The following is a 14,995-nucleotide window of genomic DNA, read 5'->3' as shown; positions in this document are numbered from 1 at the left end:
AACCGACCACGTGCGATTTGCCTACACAGCTTGGCGATAGATAGAGCTTCTTCACGACAGCAATGGTAGATAACATCACCCATGAATCAACATAGACAGAAAACAACAAACCAAGACATCTACTTGACAGCAACAGGTACATATTCAACCCGGGCAATACCTTCTTCGAATGGACAGCACAGGAGGTCACTAGTCAAACAACGCCTGTAGTGTTACGTGGACAATCGATCAACGTCATTTAACATTGATACATGATATTGTAAGACACTTGTCATTCAGGATTTGATCTTTCTAAAGATTTTAAATCATTAAATATAAAATCTTTCTTTAATGAAAATGAGGTGTGTCGCATAATTGATGTATTTCATGTCGCATAATTGGTGTATTTCATGTATATTCCATGTTCGGTGTAACTGAATACATAATATCTGTCTTCATGAAGAAATGCATAAATGGGCATCATATGTCGTCGTCAAATTAGACGAAAAAATGCACCAAGTTATTGCCCATGGCCGGGTTCACTAATTAGTTATGTCTATGGTAAGCACATGCGCACTGTTAATTTGTGTATATTTTCATGTTAAAAGACAGGTGAACTTTCATATATGCAGTTAAACAAACGTGGTCTCGCTTAATTATTGGCATATATATGCACAAGATGTGTAAGTCACACATAAAGCCATCCCGTATCAGGTAATTCAACTCATGTTAAAGTCAATCATCCAGACAGCCGTCACCCAATTTATTTGTCCATTATTGTATAAATTGGCATCTGCGTTGTATGAAGGACAGTCTTACTTGAACGGCCGAATATACAAGTCGCATTATTGCTGGCTTTCGCGGGATGGGCCCGTTGCGGGCTTCGCATGTATCTTGTATTTGACAAACATTTTGGAAACGTTGTGTTGTGTTAATAAGCAGAAATAAAACGCAAAGAAATCAGAAATGTACTTTGTTGTTACTGTTTGTTTCCCACGAACAATACGTAATTACGTGACAATCTAATAAATTACCACACCCCACATTATACCCCCTCTCACCCCCACCCCCCTACCCCCCACCCCCCCCCCCCCAATTTTTTGTCTAAACATCTAATAAATAACCCCACCCCACATTATACCCCCCTCTCACTCCCCCCTACCCCCCCAATTTTTTTTTTAAAAACATCTAATAAATTACCACACCCCACATTATACCCCCCTCTCACTCCCCCTACCCCCCTACCCCCCCACCCTCCCACCCCCCCCTCCAAATTTTTTTTTTTTTAAACATCTAATAAATTACCACACCCCACATTATACCCCCCTCTCACCCCCACTATCCCCCTACCCCCCCCTCCCAATTTATTTTTTAAACATCTTATAAATTACCACACCCCACATTATACCCCCCTCTCACACCCCTACCCCCCCTACCCGCCCCCCATCCCCCCCCCCCTCCCCGATTTTTTTTTTTTTTTAAACATCTAATTAATTACCACACCACACATTATACCCTACTCACCCCCCACCCCCCCTACCCCCCCCCAACCCCCCCCCCCCCAATTTTTTTTTAAAACATTTAATAAATTACCCCACCCCGCATTATACCCCCTCTCACCCCCCCCCACTTCCCCTACCCCTCCCCACCGGAGGAATATATAATAATATTTATGCCCCCAAGAAGAGGGGGTATATTGCCATGCTCATGTCGGTCGGTCGGTCGGTGGGTTGGTCCGTCCACCAGGTGGTTTCCAGATGATAACTCAAGAACGCTTGGGGCTAGGATCATGAAACTTCATAGGTACATTGATCATGACTCGCAGATGACCCCTATTGATTTTGAGGTCACTAGGTCAAAGTCACAGATGAAGGTCACAGTTACTGGAAATAGGCATTTTAAGGATTTAGCATGGTTCAAACAAGGGAAACAACTACCTTTTATGCATGTCCTTTTTATTACAGCATTTGCCTCCCTTTAATTCATTTAAAATCTCATTTTACAGCAGAGATTCCAAATCTGACTTGTAAATGAGCCCCATATTTACTGCCAGTGCTAGGTTACCTTTTCCCATTTGATCATTCTTAATGATACTACTACTGCTACTGCTTCTGCTACTACTACTACTACTACTACTACTACTACTACTACTACTACTACTACCACTACCACTACCACTACACACCACCACTACACCACCACCACCACCAACACCACCACCACCACCACCACCACCACCACCACCACCGTTCACAGTGACAAAAAACGTATTCACACAATGGCTGCTACTACAACTTATAGCCCATATAGGGGGGCATGCATGTTTTACAAACAGCCCTTGTTTTTTTAAACATCTAATTAATTACCACACCCCACATTATACCCCCCTCTCACTCCCCCCTACCCCCCCCCCCCCCCCCTACGCCCCCCGCCCCCCCCCCCCAAAAAAAATTATTTTTTTTTTAAACAACTTATAAATTACCACACCCCACATTATACCCCCCTCTCACCCCCCTCCCTTGATCATGACTGGCAGATGACCCCTATTGATTTTCAGGTCACTAGGTCAAAGGTCAAGGTCGTAGTGACTCGAAATACTACAATGGTTTCCGGATGATAACTTACATTAGGTCAAAGGTCAAGGTCACAGTGACAAAAAACGTATTCACACAATGGCTGCCACTACAACTGACAGCCCATATGGGGGCATGCATGTTTTACAAACAGCCCTTGTCTTATTTGTTTCCAGTAATTTTACATGGATATCACATCATGGCTTTCAATGGGACCCAGTTGGTAGTGGTTTCACCTCGTTATATTGACCAAAATGTACCATAACACATGGGCACTCTTTTTAAAAAGTTTTTTAAAAAGTAGTGAATCTAAATGTACATTACCCTTATTGCTTAAATCATCTGCAAAACTTTGAAAACGTTCAGAAACCCCTGTTACATGTTTTAAAAATTAAACCATTTTCCCAAATTTACTCATGTTTGCATGTGGTAAAACATCTGGTGTGTTTGTTATTGGAAATTATTTTGTTAGCTTAAAGCTGCAGATAAGTTTTAAAGGCACAAAATGGAATGGCCTATTCAACATGAATAATGTCCTTGTTTGAATATCAGTAAGGCCTAACAAAAAAATATGTTTGTTTCCACTGACATGGCCTAAAAAATTAGGGTAGGTAGGTAGGCAAATAATTTTATTTAAAAAATTTTTTTTTTTTAGAAAATGTCGTACATGGTGCATCTTCTTTTCATTTTTTTGTGTACAACTGTATGTACAATAAATTTGATGATGTATGTAATGCTATATGGCTTTACTTAAATGCTTTAATGAAATAAAAACTTGCTGTTCATTAATTTTGCATTTGTTGCTTTCCTTATTTCTGAGTTTAATGTTGACTTCCGGCAACGGCTTTAATAGTCCATTTTATGACTAATAAAAGGCATAACTAAAGTCGCAGTAAGCTTGACCCTCAGTGTCTATAGGGATTCAGTGTTGTTATACTTTCTGTTCCTTTGGGATCATGGAGTATATACTATATTATTTATAATTTATAATATATTAAATAGCCCAAAAGCCATGTTAGGGGGACGAGAGTGGTGTTGCATGTAACATTATCACCATGAACAGACCCAATTAAACTGGGTGTGCTATTATATTTCTTGGATGCAGTTTATGCTTCCAAAGGACCACATTTTCAGATTATATTATGTACTGGTGGCGTGGGGTCTATCAACCAGGGCTAGCGCTGTCCCAAAATTTCTTTGAGCCAACCAGGTTTTTGTTTTTTGATGCGCGAAAACTGGTTTTGAAATAATTATATGAACATTTACTGTCAACTTGTTTATATTTCTTTTAATGACAACAAGGGCATATCACATATCATAATGTAACATACATTTTTCAATATAGAAATAATTAGTATGATACTTGTCAAAGTACAAACATAAGTTATTTTATAGATGTACATTAAATAGGGGTGTCGATTGTTCCAAATTTGAAATCCTGAAAATTAGGCCGGGGGTCTTGGAACCGCAACCGCAGGAATCCAACAGGAATACAGGGCAGATCCTCCACCCCATCCAGAGCCCTTACTAATTGTTCTTTTTTATAGTTTTTCCAATTGTATTTTCAGGTGAATACAATTTAAAATATAATAAACCACACCGTCCGTATCACCGCATGTGCATTCGTCATTAACCAGGTTTTCCGAAGGAAAAAACTGGTTATTAGATTGGCGAATGCGGGCGGGCTGGCTGGCTGGCGGGCTGGCTGGCGGGCTGGCGGGCTGGCGGAACAAGCTTGTCCGGGCCATAACTATGTCGTTCATTGTCAGATTTTAAAATCATTTGGCACATTTGTTCACCATCATTGGACGGTGTGTCGCGCGAAATAATTACGTCGATATCTCCAAGATCAAGGTCACACTTTGAGTTCAAAGGTCAAAAATGGCCATAAATGAGCTTGTTCTGGCCATAACTATGTCATTCATTGTGAGATTTTAAAATCATTTGGCACATTTGTTCACCATCATGGGACGGTGTGTCGCACGAAAGAATCACGTCAATATCTCCAATGTCAAGGTCGCCACGACTAAAAATAGATTTTTTTTAAAAACAAACTTACAAAGGGGGTTAATTTTGTTTGTTCATTTCAAAAGTTCAGTTTGAGTTTTTTCCCTTTATCAGATTTTTTTTTCACAATGAAAACCTGGTTTTGTGACAATTTTGTCCCTTGTTCTATTTCTTCTATAAAGAACTTCGAAAATAAATTATAATCAACGAAAAATATTGTATCCGAAAATGACAGTCCGAAAAATTGTACGCGTTTGCCACATTAAATAAATTGTGCATATCGTTTGACTGCAGACCTTGCAAGACCTAGCAAATATACAATTTGGTTGACATATTGCTTTACAATAGCATTTTTTGTGTGTAAAAAACTACTTAATTATCACCTTTTAATTTCAAACAATAATCGGCAAAAAGGTGTAACATCGTCGAAATAGAACTAATTATTTAATTATCATCCTTTAATTCAGATCGATAGTCGGGAGAAAGATGTTAAGTAATCAGCTTAGAAATAATTTATTTATTGGTACGCTTCTTTTGATTTGTTAATCTTTAAATATGACGTTTGCCATCGCCCGCTATATTGTCGGCGGAAGACAAGATCAACTGACTGTGTATTCCAAGTGTACAGTGTCTACGCATGAATGACCCAATATTAAGTGTGAGCAAACTCATTGCTGATTGGCCAGCTACCACGTGCGCTTCAATAACAATAAAAATGATATGCGGATACCGTAGACAAGTTTATTGAGCGTCGCTGAAAAATACGCGGTCCGATGTTTTTCGAATTTTGAGCTAAAAAAAGATTAGGACCGGCGGCAAAAAAATAGGTAGGGTCGGGCCACCGGAAACAAACAATTATTTTTGTTGCGCCTTATGTGTTGAAGGAAATAACATACCGGTATTTCTTGTCACAAAAAAAGAAGAGATATTAATGTAGTCAATGTAATTAAAAAATATACTTAAACATTGACAACAGATATTGTATTGTACTTATAAACATTTTCCTAATATATTTGCAGATCCGTATGGGTCTCAATTTCCTTGGCAACACGACGGTTCAGCTGCGTACACCGCGCAACGTTGACCAAGCGGGATCTTACAGTGAGGTGTCACTGTTCTTTAAGACTCAGAGTGAGAATGGTCTCCTACTGTATGTGGGCAGCGAGATGTCAGGCAGCAACAAACCAAACCAGGTACTGTCAGAGCCACGTTGTGTGAAAAAGTGGCTAAATACATGTGTGAAATGTGTGGTCCCAGATTAGCATGCGCTTTCCGCTCAGGCTAATCTGGGACCACACTTTCCGACTAAACTGTATTTTTGGTAAGAAGAGACATCATTAAACGAAAAATTCCATAAAAGTGGAAAGTGTCGTCCCTGATTAGCTGGTGCAGTCTCTGGAATGACACTACGCACATGCATAACACCAAGATTTACCAGAACCAGGCCCAGCAATATCTCTGTTTTATTTAAGTCCGCTAATAATTTTAACATATTAAACTTGTCAGAAATCATTTCCTATAGACATCTTATTGACCACCAAAAAAAAGCATTGAATTCGGTTTCATATTTATGATTTGGTTATTACTATAACAAATGATGCCTCTACAGTAAATCTTAGTAAAGTACTTTCTTACCAATCATACAGTTAAAGATCCTTATGCTACTCAAAATCAATGAATACATGTACTTTGTAAAATAAAGTTTACCTATAAGATAGTAATAGCCAAAATTTCAACGTTTGATGTGGTCTGGTAACATTTGATGAGATACAAAATGCTGTTGTTTTTTTGTGTGTGGGAGAGGGGGACAATATATTCCATTTTGATTTTCCGCAAGGATATCCAAACATTTATGAGTTAACGCAAGATTGGCTTCTGGCAGCATCAGGAACATGATGTTGTTCTTATGTATAATCGTTATATTATTAATAAGCGAGGCTCAAGCTAGGACATCCTGCTCTTAGCAATTCAGCCAGAAAAAAGGAAAGAGAGCATGCACAAATGACATTGTTTGTGGGGTTATACAGAACCGAATGGAAATGCGTCAAGCAAAGAATGGGTTTTTCCCATGATTGTGAAGTTCTCGGTTATCAATTATAATAACACGTGGACCTAATAGAAAGCACAGGCAAGTGCAAAAAATTAAGCAAGTTAACTTTAACTGCATGAATCTGATCCTGACTCGAGATCATACATAAAAAAAACAAGATGACATGGTGAAATGATTTTTACATGTTTAAAAGTTGCACAATGTTTTAATTTTAACACTTACACCAATCACCTACAAAGGGAATTCATGATCAATAACATTTTTTAGTGAAACTTTTTGCAAACTTGTTGTGTTTTTCAGGACTACATGTCATTGGAGATCGAGAATGGTCAGGCAGTGTTGAAGTATGACCTGAACTCTGGCCTGGTCAAGGTGAACCATCAACACTATGTGGCCGATGGGAAGTGGTACAAGGTCATAGCCAAACGGTAGGTCGTTAATGACCTTATATATCTTTGATTTGTTCTGTTAATAGTGTATATTTAGAAATTTATTCTCAAATATTGTAAGGTAAGGTGATTTTTTATAGATGTTTGTATGCCTTTGATGTGCTGTTGACCAAACCAGTGAAAGGGTGGAATTTAAACTTAGCAAAAAGGAACTGTCAATATATAACCTGAATTAAATATTGGTTTTCTTGTATTCACAATAAAATGGTGGGATAGTGATAAGGCTTATATCCATAAGTTCTGCACTGTATTTTTTTTTATAAGAGTTTGCATATTTTGTATTGATGGGTTTGTTATATTTATCGGTTGGTAACTTACCATAAACTAGGGACCTCATAACATTATATGCTTTGCCTCCTTCTGGTTGAGCTTTATTTTAATTTCACTTTTTTTTATTTTCTCTCAAGCAATAAAAAACAAATCTGGATATGATTAGCAAAATACACTTATTTAGACTGTGAAACAAAACAAAACATATTCTTCATATTGTTTCTTATTGAAAGAATTGAAATAAAACTTATGCATGACATTTGCTGGGAAATGCAGGAGAAGATAACCAAAACTTTCCTTAAAAGTATTTTTGGAGTTTTTGGAGGTTTTGATAATTAATCTTGCATCAAGCACATTCATTATTAATGCTATTTGAATACTTTCCTTTCCATTTCAGCATTGGCAAGGCCAGTACCCTCACCATTTTGCAAGATGCCCAGCTAGGGCCACTTGGCACGGTGTTCGGCATGTCCAAGGGGACCAACACATTGATGGATCTTCATCCTCTGACCACAAAGTTCTACGCAGGTGGTCTGCCAGCAGATGCCAACATGGTAACGAGAAGATAAGCTCACATTGGGTCCTCATCTAGGAAAGCTGGGCTAAATGCATGTGCGGCAAATTTCTTCAGAGTTTTTGCTTACATTCGGTTTTCATTTAGAAGAGATCCCATTTAAAAGAAAAATTCCATAAAAGCAGAAAGAGTTGTGACTCATTAGCCTGTGCAGACTGTGCCGGCTAATCTGTGATGACACTAAGACACATTCATTAAGCCCAGTTGTTTGTTCCAGAACCAGGCTTGTTGTTGCGAATTTTGCTACTTTCTGCAGATTTTATCCATTTCAACACCCCTCTGGCTCTACAAAATATTCATAACTTTTCTTTGAAATTTATTAAAAATTAAAAATTCAGGAAAATCCTTTTCGGGAACATCAGGTATTTTTGTTCCTCAAGGTTTAATTGAAAATCACATCCCTGTGGTAATTTGTTAATATGTATTTTGTTATTCAGTTAAATTTTTATTCTATGCTACAGATGACTTCATAATATACAACAAGACCAATACTTCAACAGTTTTTTATGTCCTTTTTAGATATCCAATGAGGTTACACGCAACCAATTTGTTGGTGCAATTAAGGACATAACGTTTGATGACAGACCAATGAGTCTGTGGAACTTCAAAGAGGGAGAGAACAACTACAAGGGTGCTAGAGAAAGGTTGGCAATTTAAACATCACTTTGATTTGTATCTGTGTTTCAGAAATATTTTGATCGACAATTTGTGTTTGTTGGAGTTCAAGCTTATTTTGTAAATGCCCATAAAAGTTTCGTACAAATATGAAAGGTTTAAATGTTTTTGAAGCATCGTTCTAAATTTTCTTTGCAGCTTATTTTATGTAAATTAACGAAATTTATATTTATATGAATTGATTACACACGGTTTTGTACAAAGTAACAGTTTGAAAAATATAACATGTGAAGAACAAGATAAATGTGCGTTTTTTGCCAGCTTTATGTTTTGGAAAATTCACAAAAGTATTCAATTTTAGGGACATTTATACACAGCTTGTTTCCAATGGTTTCCGCTTTGATGGAAGTGGTTACGTCGTTCTGAGTACCTCTCAGACGGGCTGGAAACCGGCTGTTAAAGTTCAGATTACAATGAAATTCAAGACTTACGCACCAAACGGCTTACTGCTCTTCGCTAGCAAGAACCGAAACTTCATATCGGTTGAGTTACGCGATGGGCTGGTACTATACCAGTACGACCTTGGTGGGGGTCGTGTCCAGATAACATACGGCTTTAAGGAGGTCAACGACGGAAACTGGCATTACGTGCAGGTCAACAGGGTCAACAAGACAGGAATGCTCTTCGTTGATTCTGAAGGGGGTATGTTGGACAGGATTCTTTGTGTTTATGTTTGGCGTGCCTCTATTCAGCTTATTTTTGCATTATGAATTCCAAGATTGCCTTATAAATAATTTGCAAACTTTCCTTGATCTATTTAAATGTAAAGAGTCTTGGTGAACTTGGTAAGGGGGGTAGGTTATTTAATCCCCTGAGTTTGTATATAATTTAGACCCCTGTATTGTATAATAATTAAGAATGTTGCATTGTGCGGTGTGTCTCCCCATCAAGTCAGCTATTAAAAATGGTGGTTACCCAATCAAGTAAATAATTGCTCTCAATGTGATGTTTGTGTATGTGTTCCAGTGGGTCCAGTGGACTCACTAGGCCGTCTGACACAGCTAGAAGTCAATGATGACATCTCTATTGGAGGTTACCCTGGAGTTATCCTCCCATTCAGGTAGGGGAAAGCTTTCACTTGTTTTCTCAAAACTCGTTAGAATAAACTTAAGAAAACACCTAAAATTCATTTCATTTCCTCCTAAGTCTTTGAACATTTCCCGTTTATGTGTTTTTAATAAAAAGTGTAGAATAAGTGAATGTTTCTAAAATTATTTATATTTTATAGTTTTTGAATGCAGAATTCCATTTATATCAAACATTAAAACTAAATTTTACCTTTAATACAAGGTAAAAGAAGACTTCACTGAAAAGCTTTCTTTATATACGCCCAGGGAATATGTTCATTCTGTTCTTAAATTTGATACTTACATTGTTATACATTTTTTAATACATCACGATGATATTGTTTTAATGGATACCTGCGGTATCCAAATGTTTACTTAATACCTGGATCATTTATGAGCGTTTTAACACTGTGTATATTTATGAAGCGATCACTCACAGTACTCACAGTATTTTGTTACTCTAATCTCAGTTTATCACTGTGTATATTTATGAAGCGATCACTCACAGTATTTTGTTGTTTGTTTGTTTTTTTTTTTTTTTTTTGTTTTTTTTTTGAATTTATAGCGTTTATTCACCTCCATACATTACAAAGTGTATCATTAGATTTCATGTTATTCTGTTAGTATATAATATAGTTGTTTAACAATTCAAATGAATAATATAATAGAGGTAAATAAAATCCATGCATTCCATTATATAGACACAATCCTACAGTTCACACATACACAGACACATACATGCGATGTTATGAAACAAAAAAGACAATTGTTTGGACTTCAGAAAAACATAAGCTTTAATCAAACGTTTTGACTTCAGACAATTAAAAACATTAATCAAACGACCATGGTATTAAATATTTTAAGTAAACAACACAATTTACAATAACACTGTTCTATTGATCTACAAAAAGTTTTACAATTGACCAATTAAGTAGTTTCTTTTCTTTACATTTAGTATTAGATTGAATCTCCCATGCTACGCAAAGATAATTATTCAGCCCCCTTATTGAAGGTAATAGACCCTTTCTCTGGCATACAAATGTATACTTTTTAATTTCAAGAATAAGAATATTAATATCAGTCATGTTAATACTTGTACAACCAAATAACATTGTTTGACATGAAATATCAGTACATTTTTGCACATTATGGGATCTTAAAAAATCTACAACATAATTAACAATTCTCTTTGTGAAAATGCAGTCCCAGAATATATGTAATAGGGTTTCTTCATTTTCTTTACAGAAAGAACATAAATTGTCATGAACAATGTTCATTTTAAATAACAAAGATTTGGTTCCTAGGATTCTGTGAACAATTCTTGTCTGGAACCACTGAGTGTAAGTGTCTTTAGATATAATAAAAACAAGTGCATGCACTTTTGTCCATTCAACGTTATTAAAAAGTGTATTCCATTTTAAATGGCAAGTGGGTATATCTGTATTATAGCTAAAACATTTATAGACAAGTTTGTTTTGATTATATCCAAATACAATGTTGTTCAAGTAAAATGATATAAATGCACATTTTTAATAAATGGAAGTCCTGATAGCCTGATAAATGCATTCACAGTTCTAATTAAACCTTCATAAAAAAGAAAGTTAATTTTAACGCCAATGAGAGTTTCTAATACAGATTGTTTTAAAAATTCTCCAGAAGTGCACATTATATCTCTTACATATCTAATTCCCCTATCATACATTTTTTTGTTATATATAATATTCCCACCTATCTTAAAATTGTGGTTATAAAATAACGGCATATCAAGGATATCTTCACACTTACTGACATTTTGTTTATTAATATACTCAATGTAACATGTAAGGACATCTCTCCAAAAACAATTTTTTAAACTTATCATAATTTTTTCTATGTATTTTTTTCCTAAATTAAACATTTTCTTCACATCAAACATAGAATATACAAGTTGGAAACATTTTCCATTACTTGATACAATTTTCCTTAACCATGTCATTTTCATAGTTTTTTCAAAAGCATATATATCAGTCATGGCAACTCCTCCATCATCATATGATTTAATAGCAATAGTTTGTTTAATTTTTGCTGGTCCATCCCATATAAAATTGGAAAAAAGGCTATTTATTTGTTTTAAAACTTTTTCTCCTGGGCTAGGAAGAGCTACAAACAGGTGTGTTAAAAGGGGAAGTAGTAGTGATTTAACAACTGTTATCTTTCCTAGGGGTGTTAAATTTCTTCTTTTCCAAACATTTATGATATTGTGCAGCTTTTCCAGTTTACTCGTGAAGTTTATTTCTATTATTTTCTTTAAATCAACATCAAATAATATTCCTAAAACTTTAAAGTTTGTTGTGCCCCAGACTAGTTTATATTTAGTTTTTATTGATTGTATGCTAAACTTTTTGGAGCCAATCCATATAAGGTTTGTTTTGTCATAATTGATTTTCAATCCAGAACATAAGGCAAAGTTATTTAAAAGATCGAGGGTAGCATTAAGGGAAACATCTGTGCCATCCAGAAAGAGAGATGTATCATCAGCAAACTGAGAAATTTTATATTCAATATTTTCTATCACTATTCCTTTAATTTCATTACAATTTCTTATTTTAATTGCCAAAATTTCAGCACACAGAATGAAGATATAGGAACTTATTGGATCTCCTTGTCTGCAACCTCTTTGAATTGTTATAAATTCTGACAAAAACCCATTGATTTGAATTGCCGTCAAGGTATTATGTAGGAAAAGTGAAATCCATTTTTTCAATGTTGTACCAAAATTAAAATAATCTAATGTTTTTTCTATAAAATCAAATTCAAGGGTATCGAACGCCTTTTCAAAGTCGATGGTCATCAAGAGTCCAGGGATATTGTTATCTTCTGTATATTGCATAATGTCATATAAAAGTCTGGTATTCTCACCAATATATCTGCCTTTAATAAATCCTGTCTGATCTTTAGAAATAAGAGTATCAAGGATAGTTTTTAATCTGTTAGCAATAGTCCCAGATGCAAGCTTGTAAACTACATTTAAAAGTGTTAATGGCCTTAGGTTTTTAAAAAAATGTCTGGGTTTATTATCTTTAGGTATACATGTGATTATACCTTGTTTTTGAGTAATTGACATGGTTCCAGAGGTAAAACCATAGTTGAGGCTTCTCACTATAAAGTGGCCTAAATCTTTCCAAAAATCTTAAAAAAATTCTGCTGTAAAACCATCTGAGTATTTTGTTACTCTAATCTCAGTGATGTGACCAAGCAAGGGTTTGACGGCTGCATTGAAGACGTGTCCATTCAACTCAATACCTGGGACCTGAATGAAAACAAGGAGGCCAAGGGTGTAATACCTGGCTGTCCAGACCAGGTTTGTGCGCAGTCAAGATCTGGTCATATTGCCTCAAAATATCCTACCCTTTCCTTTTCGGACTCAACAACGTTTTTTGACATCATTACCCCATCCAACAATGTCAGGTGGCAAGATTTACCCAAATACACCCCAAATACACCCAAATACACGATGTACCCAAATACACCCAACTGCTACCCAAATACTCATAATTTTGACTCATTATGGCATGTTTGTCCATATTTTTTTATTATGCCCCCGGATCGATAGATCGGGGGTATATTGTTTTTGGCCTGTCTGTCTGTCGTTCTGTCCCAAAACTTTAACCTTACAGTAAAGTTTTGCAATAACTGTTGAAATATTGAACATAGCAACTTGATATTTGACATGCATGTGTATCTCATGGAGCTGCACATTTTGAGTGGTGAAAGGTCAAGGTCAAGTAAATCCTTCAAGGTCAAAAATTGAAAACTTTAATATAGTAAAGTTTTGCAATAACTTTTGAAATATTGAACATAGCAACTTGATATTTGGCATGCATGTGTATCTCATGGAGCTGCACATTTTGAGTGGTGAAAGGTCAAGGTCAAGTCAATCCTTCAAGGTCAACAATTTAAAACTTTAATATAGTAAAGTTGGCAATAACTTTTGAAATATTGAACATAGCAACTTGATATTTTGCATGCATGTGTATCTCATGGAGCTGCACATTTTGAGTGGTGAAAGGTCAAGGTCATCCTTCAAAGTCAAAGGTCAAAAATTTAAAACTTTAATATAGTAAAGTTTTGCAATAACTTTTGAAATATTGAACATAGCAACTTGATATTTGGCATGCATATGTATCTCATGGAGCTGCACATTTTGAGTGGTGAAAGGTCAAGGTCATCCTTCAAGGTCAAAGGTCGAAAATTTAAAACTTTAATATAGTAAAGTTTTGCAATAACTTTTGAAATATTGAACATAGCAACTTGATATTTGGCATGCATGTGTATCTCATGGAGCTGCACATTTTGAGTGCTGAAAGGTCAAGGTCATCCTTCAATGTCAAAGGAAAAAAAACAACGCGGTGCATTAGGGGGCATTGTGTTTCTGACAAACACATCTCTTGTTTTTTAATCAAGTGAAGCAATATTAAGAAAAAGGTGGTATCTTAAGAATAAGAAACTAATCCTAACCCAAACCCTAATGACTTCTTATCAGCACAAAATCATTATTTATAATTCGCTTGATTAAAAAAGTCCAAAAATATGGACAAAAAGTCCCAAAATATGGACAAACATGCCATAATGAGTCAAAATTATGAGTATTTTGGGTGTGTTTGGGTAAAGCGTGCAGCCCACAATGCCGTCTTGCATTATAACCCTTCTCAAAAAAGTGTGTGAAATGTACATTTTTAGTACGTTTTGCATGTGTTAAACGTGGCGGTATTGGCACTGCGTTTCATGTGCGCTTTTTCTTACAGAGTGAGTTTTTAACAAAAACAAACAAACAAGAAAATGTGCGCTTTTTGTGGATAAATGTGCGCTTTATGTGCGTTTAACGTGCGCTTTTTATAAGTGCGTTTTTGAATGCCATTTATGTGTGTAAAATGTGCGCTTTATGTGCGTTAAACGTGTGCTTTTTATAAGTGCGTTTTTGACTGCCATTTATGTGTGTAAAATGTGCGCTTTTAAGTGTGTTAAATGTGCGCTTTTCGTGAGTTAAATGTGAGCTTTTATATTTTAAAAGCGCACATTTAACTCACTTAAAGCGCAGTTATAACCCACATAAAAGCGCACATGTGTGTTAAATGTGCGCTTTTATGTGCGTTAAATGTGCGTTCAACGTGCGCTTTTTATAAGTGCGTTTTTTACTGCCATATATATGTGTAAAATGTGCGCTTTTAAGTGGGTTAAATGTGCGCTTTTTGTGAGTTTAATGTGCGCTTTTTTATTTAAAAGCGCACATTTAACTCACTTTAAGCGCAGTTATAACCCACATAAAAGCGCACATGTGTATTAAATGTGCGCTTTTATGTGCGTTAAACGTG

General features: G+C 35.8%; 1 protein-coding gene across 1 annotated transcript in view; it reads left to right on the top strand.

Moving 5' to 3' along the window:
- The window catches only part of LOC127854717 (uncharacterized), a 150,782-nt gene that overhangs the window by 23,184 nt on the left and 112,603 nt on the right, over positions 1–14,995 (top strand). Inside the window, exons 6-12 of the mRNA XM_052389775.1 lie at positions 5,579–5,752; positions 6,910–7,037; positions 7,726–7,882; positions 8,422–8,546; positions 8,879–9,219; positions 9,544–9,637; positions 12,867–12,984. Coding sequence (XP_052245735.1) covers positions 5,579–5,752; positions 6,910–7,037; positions 7,726–7,882; positions 8,422–8,546; positions 8,879–9,219; positions 9,544–9,637; positions 12,867–12,984 — 1,137 coding nt within the window. The remainder of the gene's footprint in view (positions 1–5,578; positions 5,753–6,909; positions 7,038–7,725; positions 7,883–8,421; positions 8,547–8,878; positions 9,220–9,543; positions 9,638–12,866; positions 12,985–14,995) is intronic.

Source organism: Dreissena polymorpha, chromosome 13 (genome assembly GCF_020536995.1).
Source record: "Dreissena polymorpha isolate Duluth1 chromosome 13, UMN_Dpol_1.0, whole genome shotgun sequence".
Lineage (NCBI taxonomy): Eukaryota > Metazoa > Mollusca > Bivalvia > Myida > Dreissenidae > Dreissena > Dreissena polymorpha.
The sequence above is the reverse complement of the archived record's forward strand: the minus strand, read 5'-3'. Positions and strand labels throughout refer to the sequence as shown.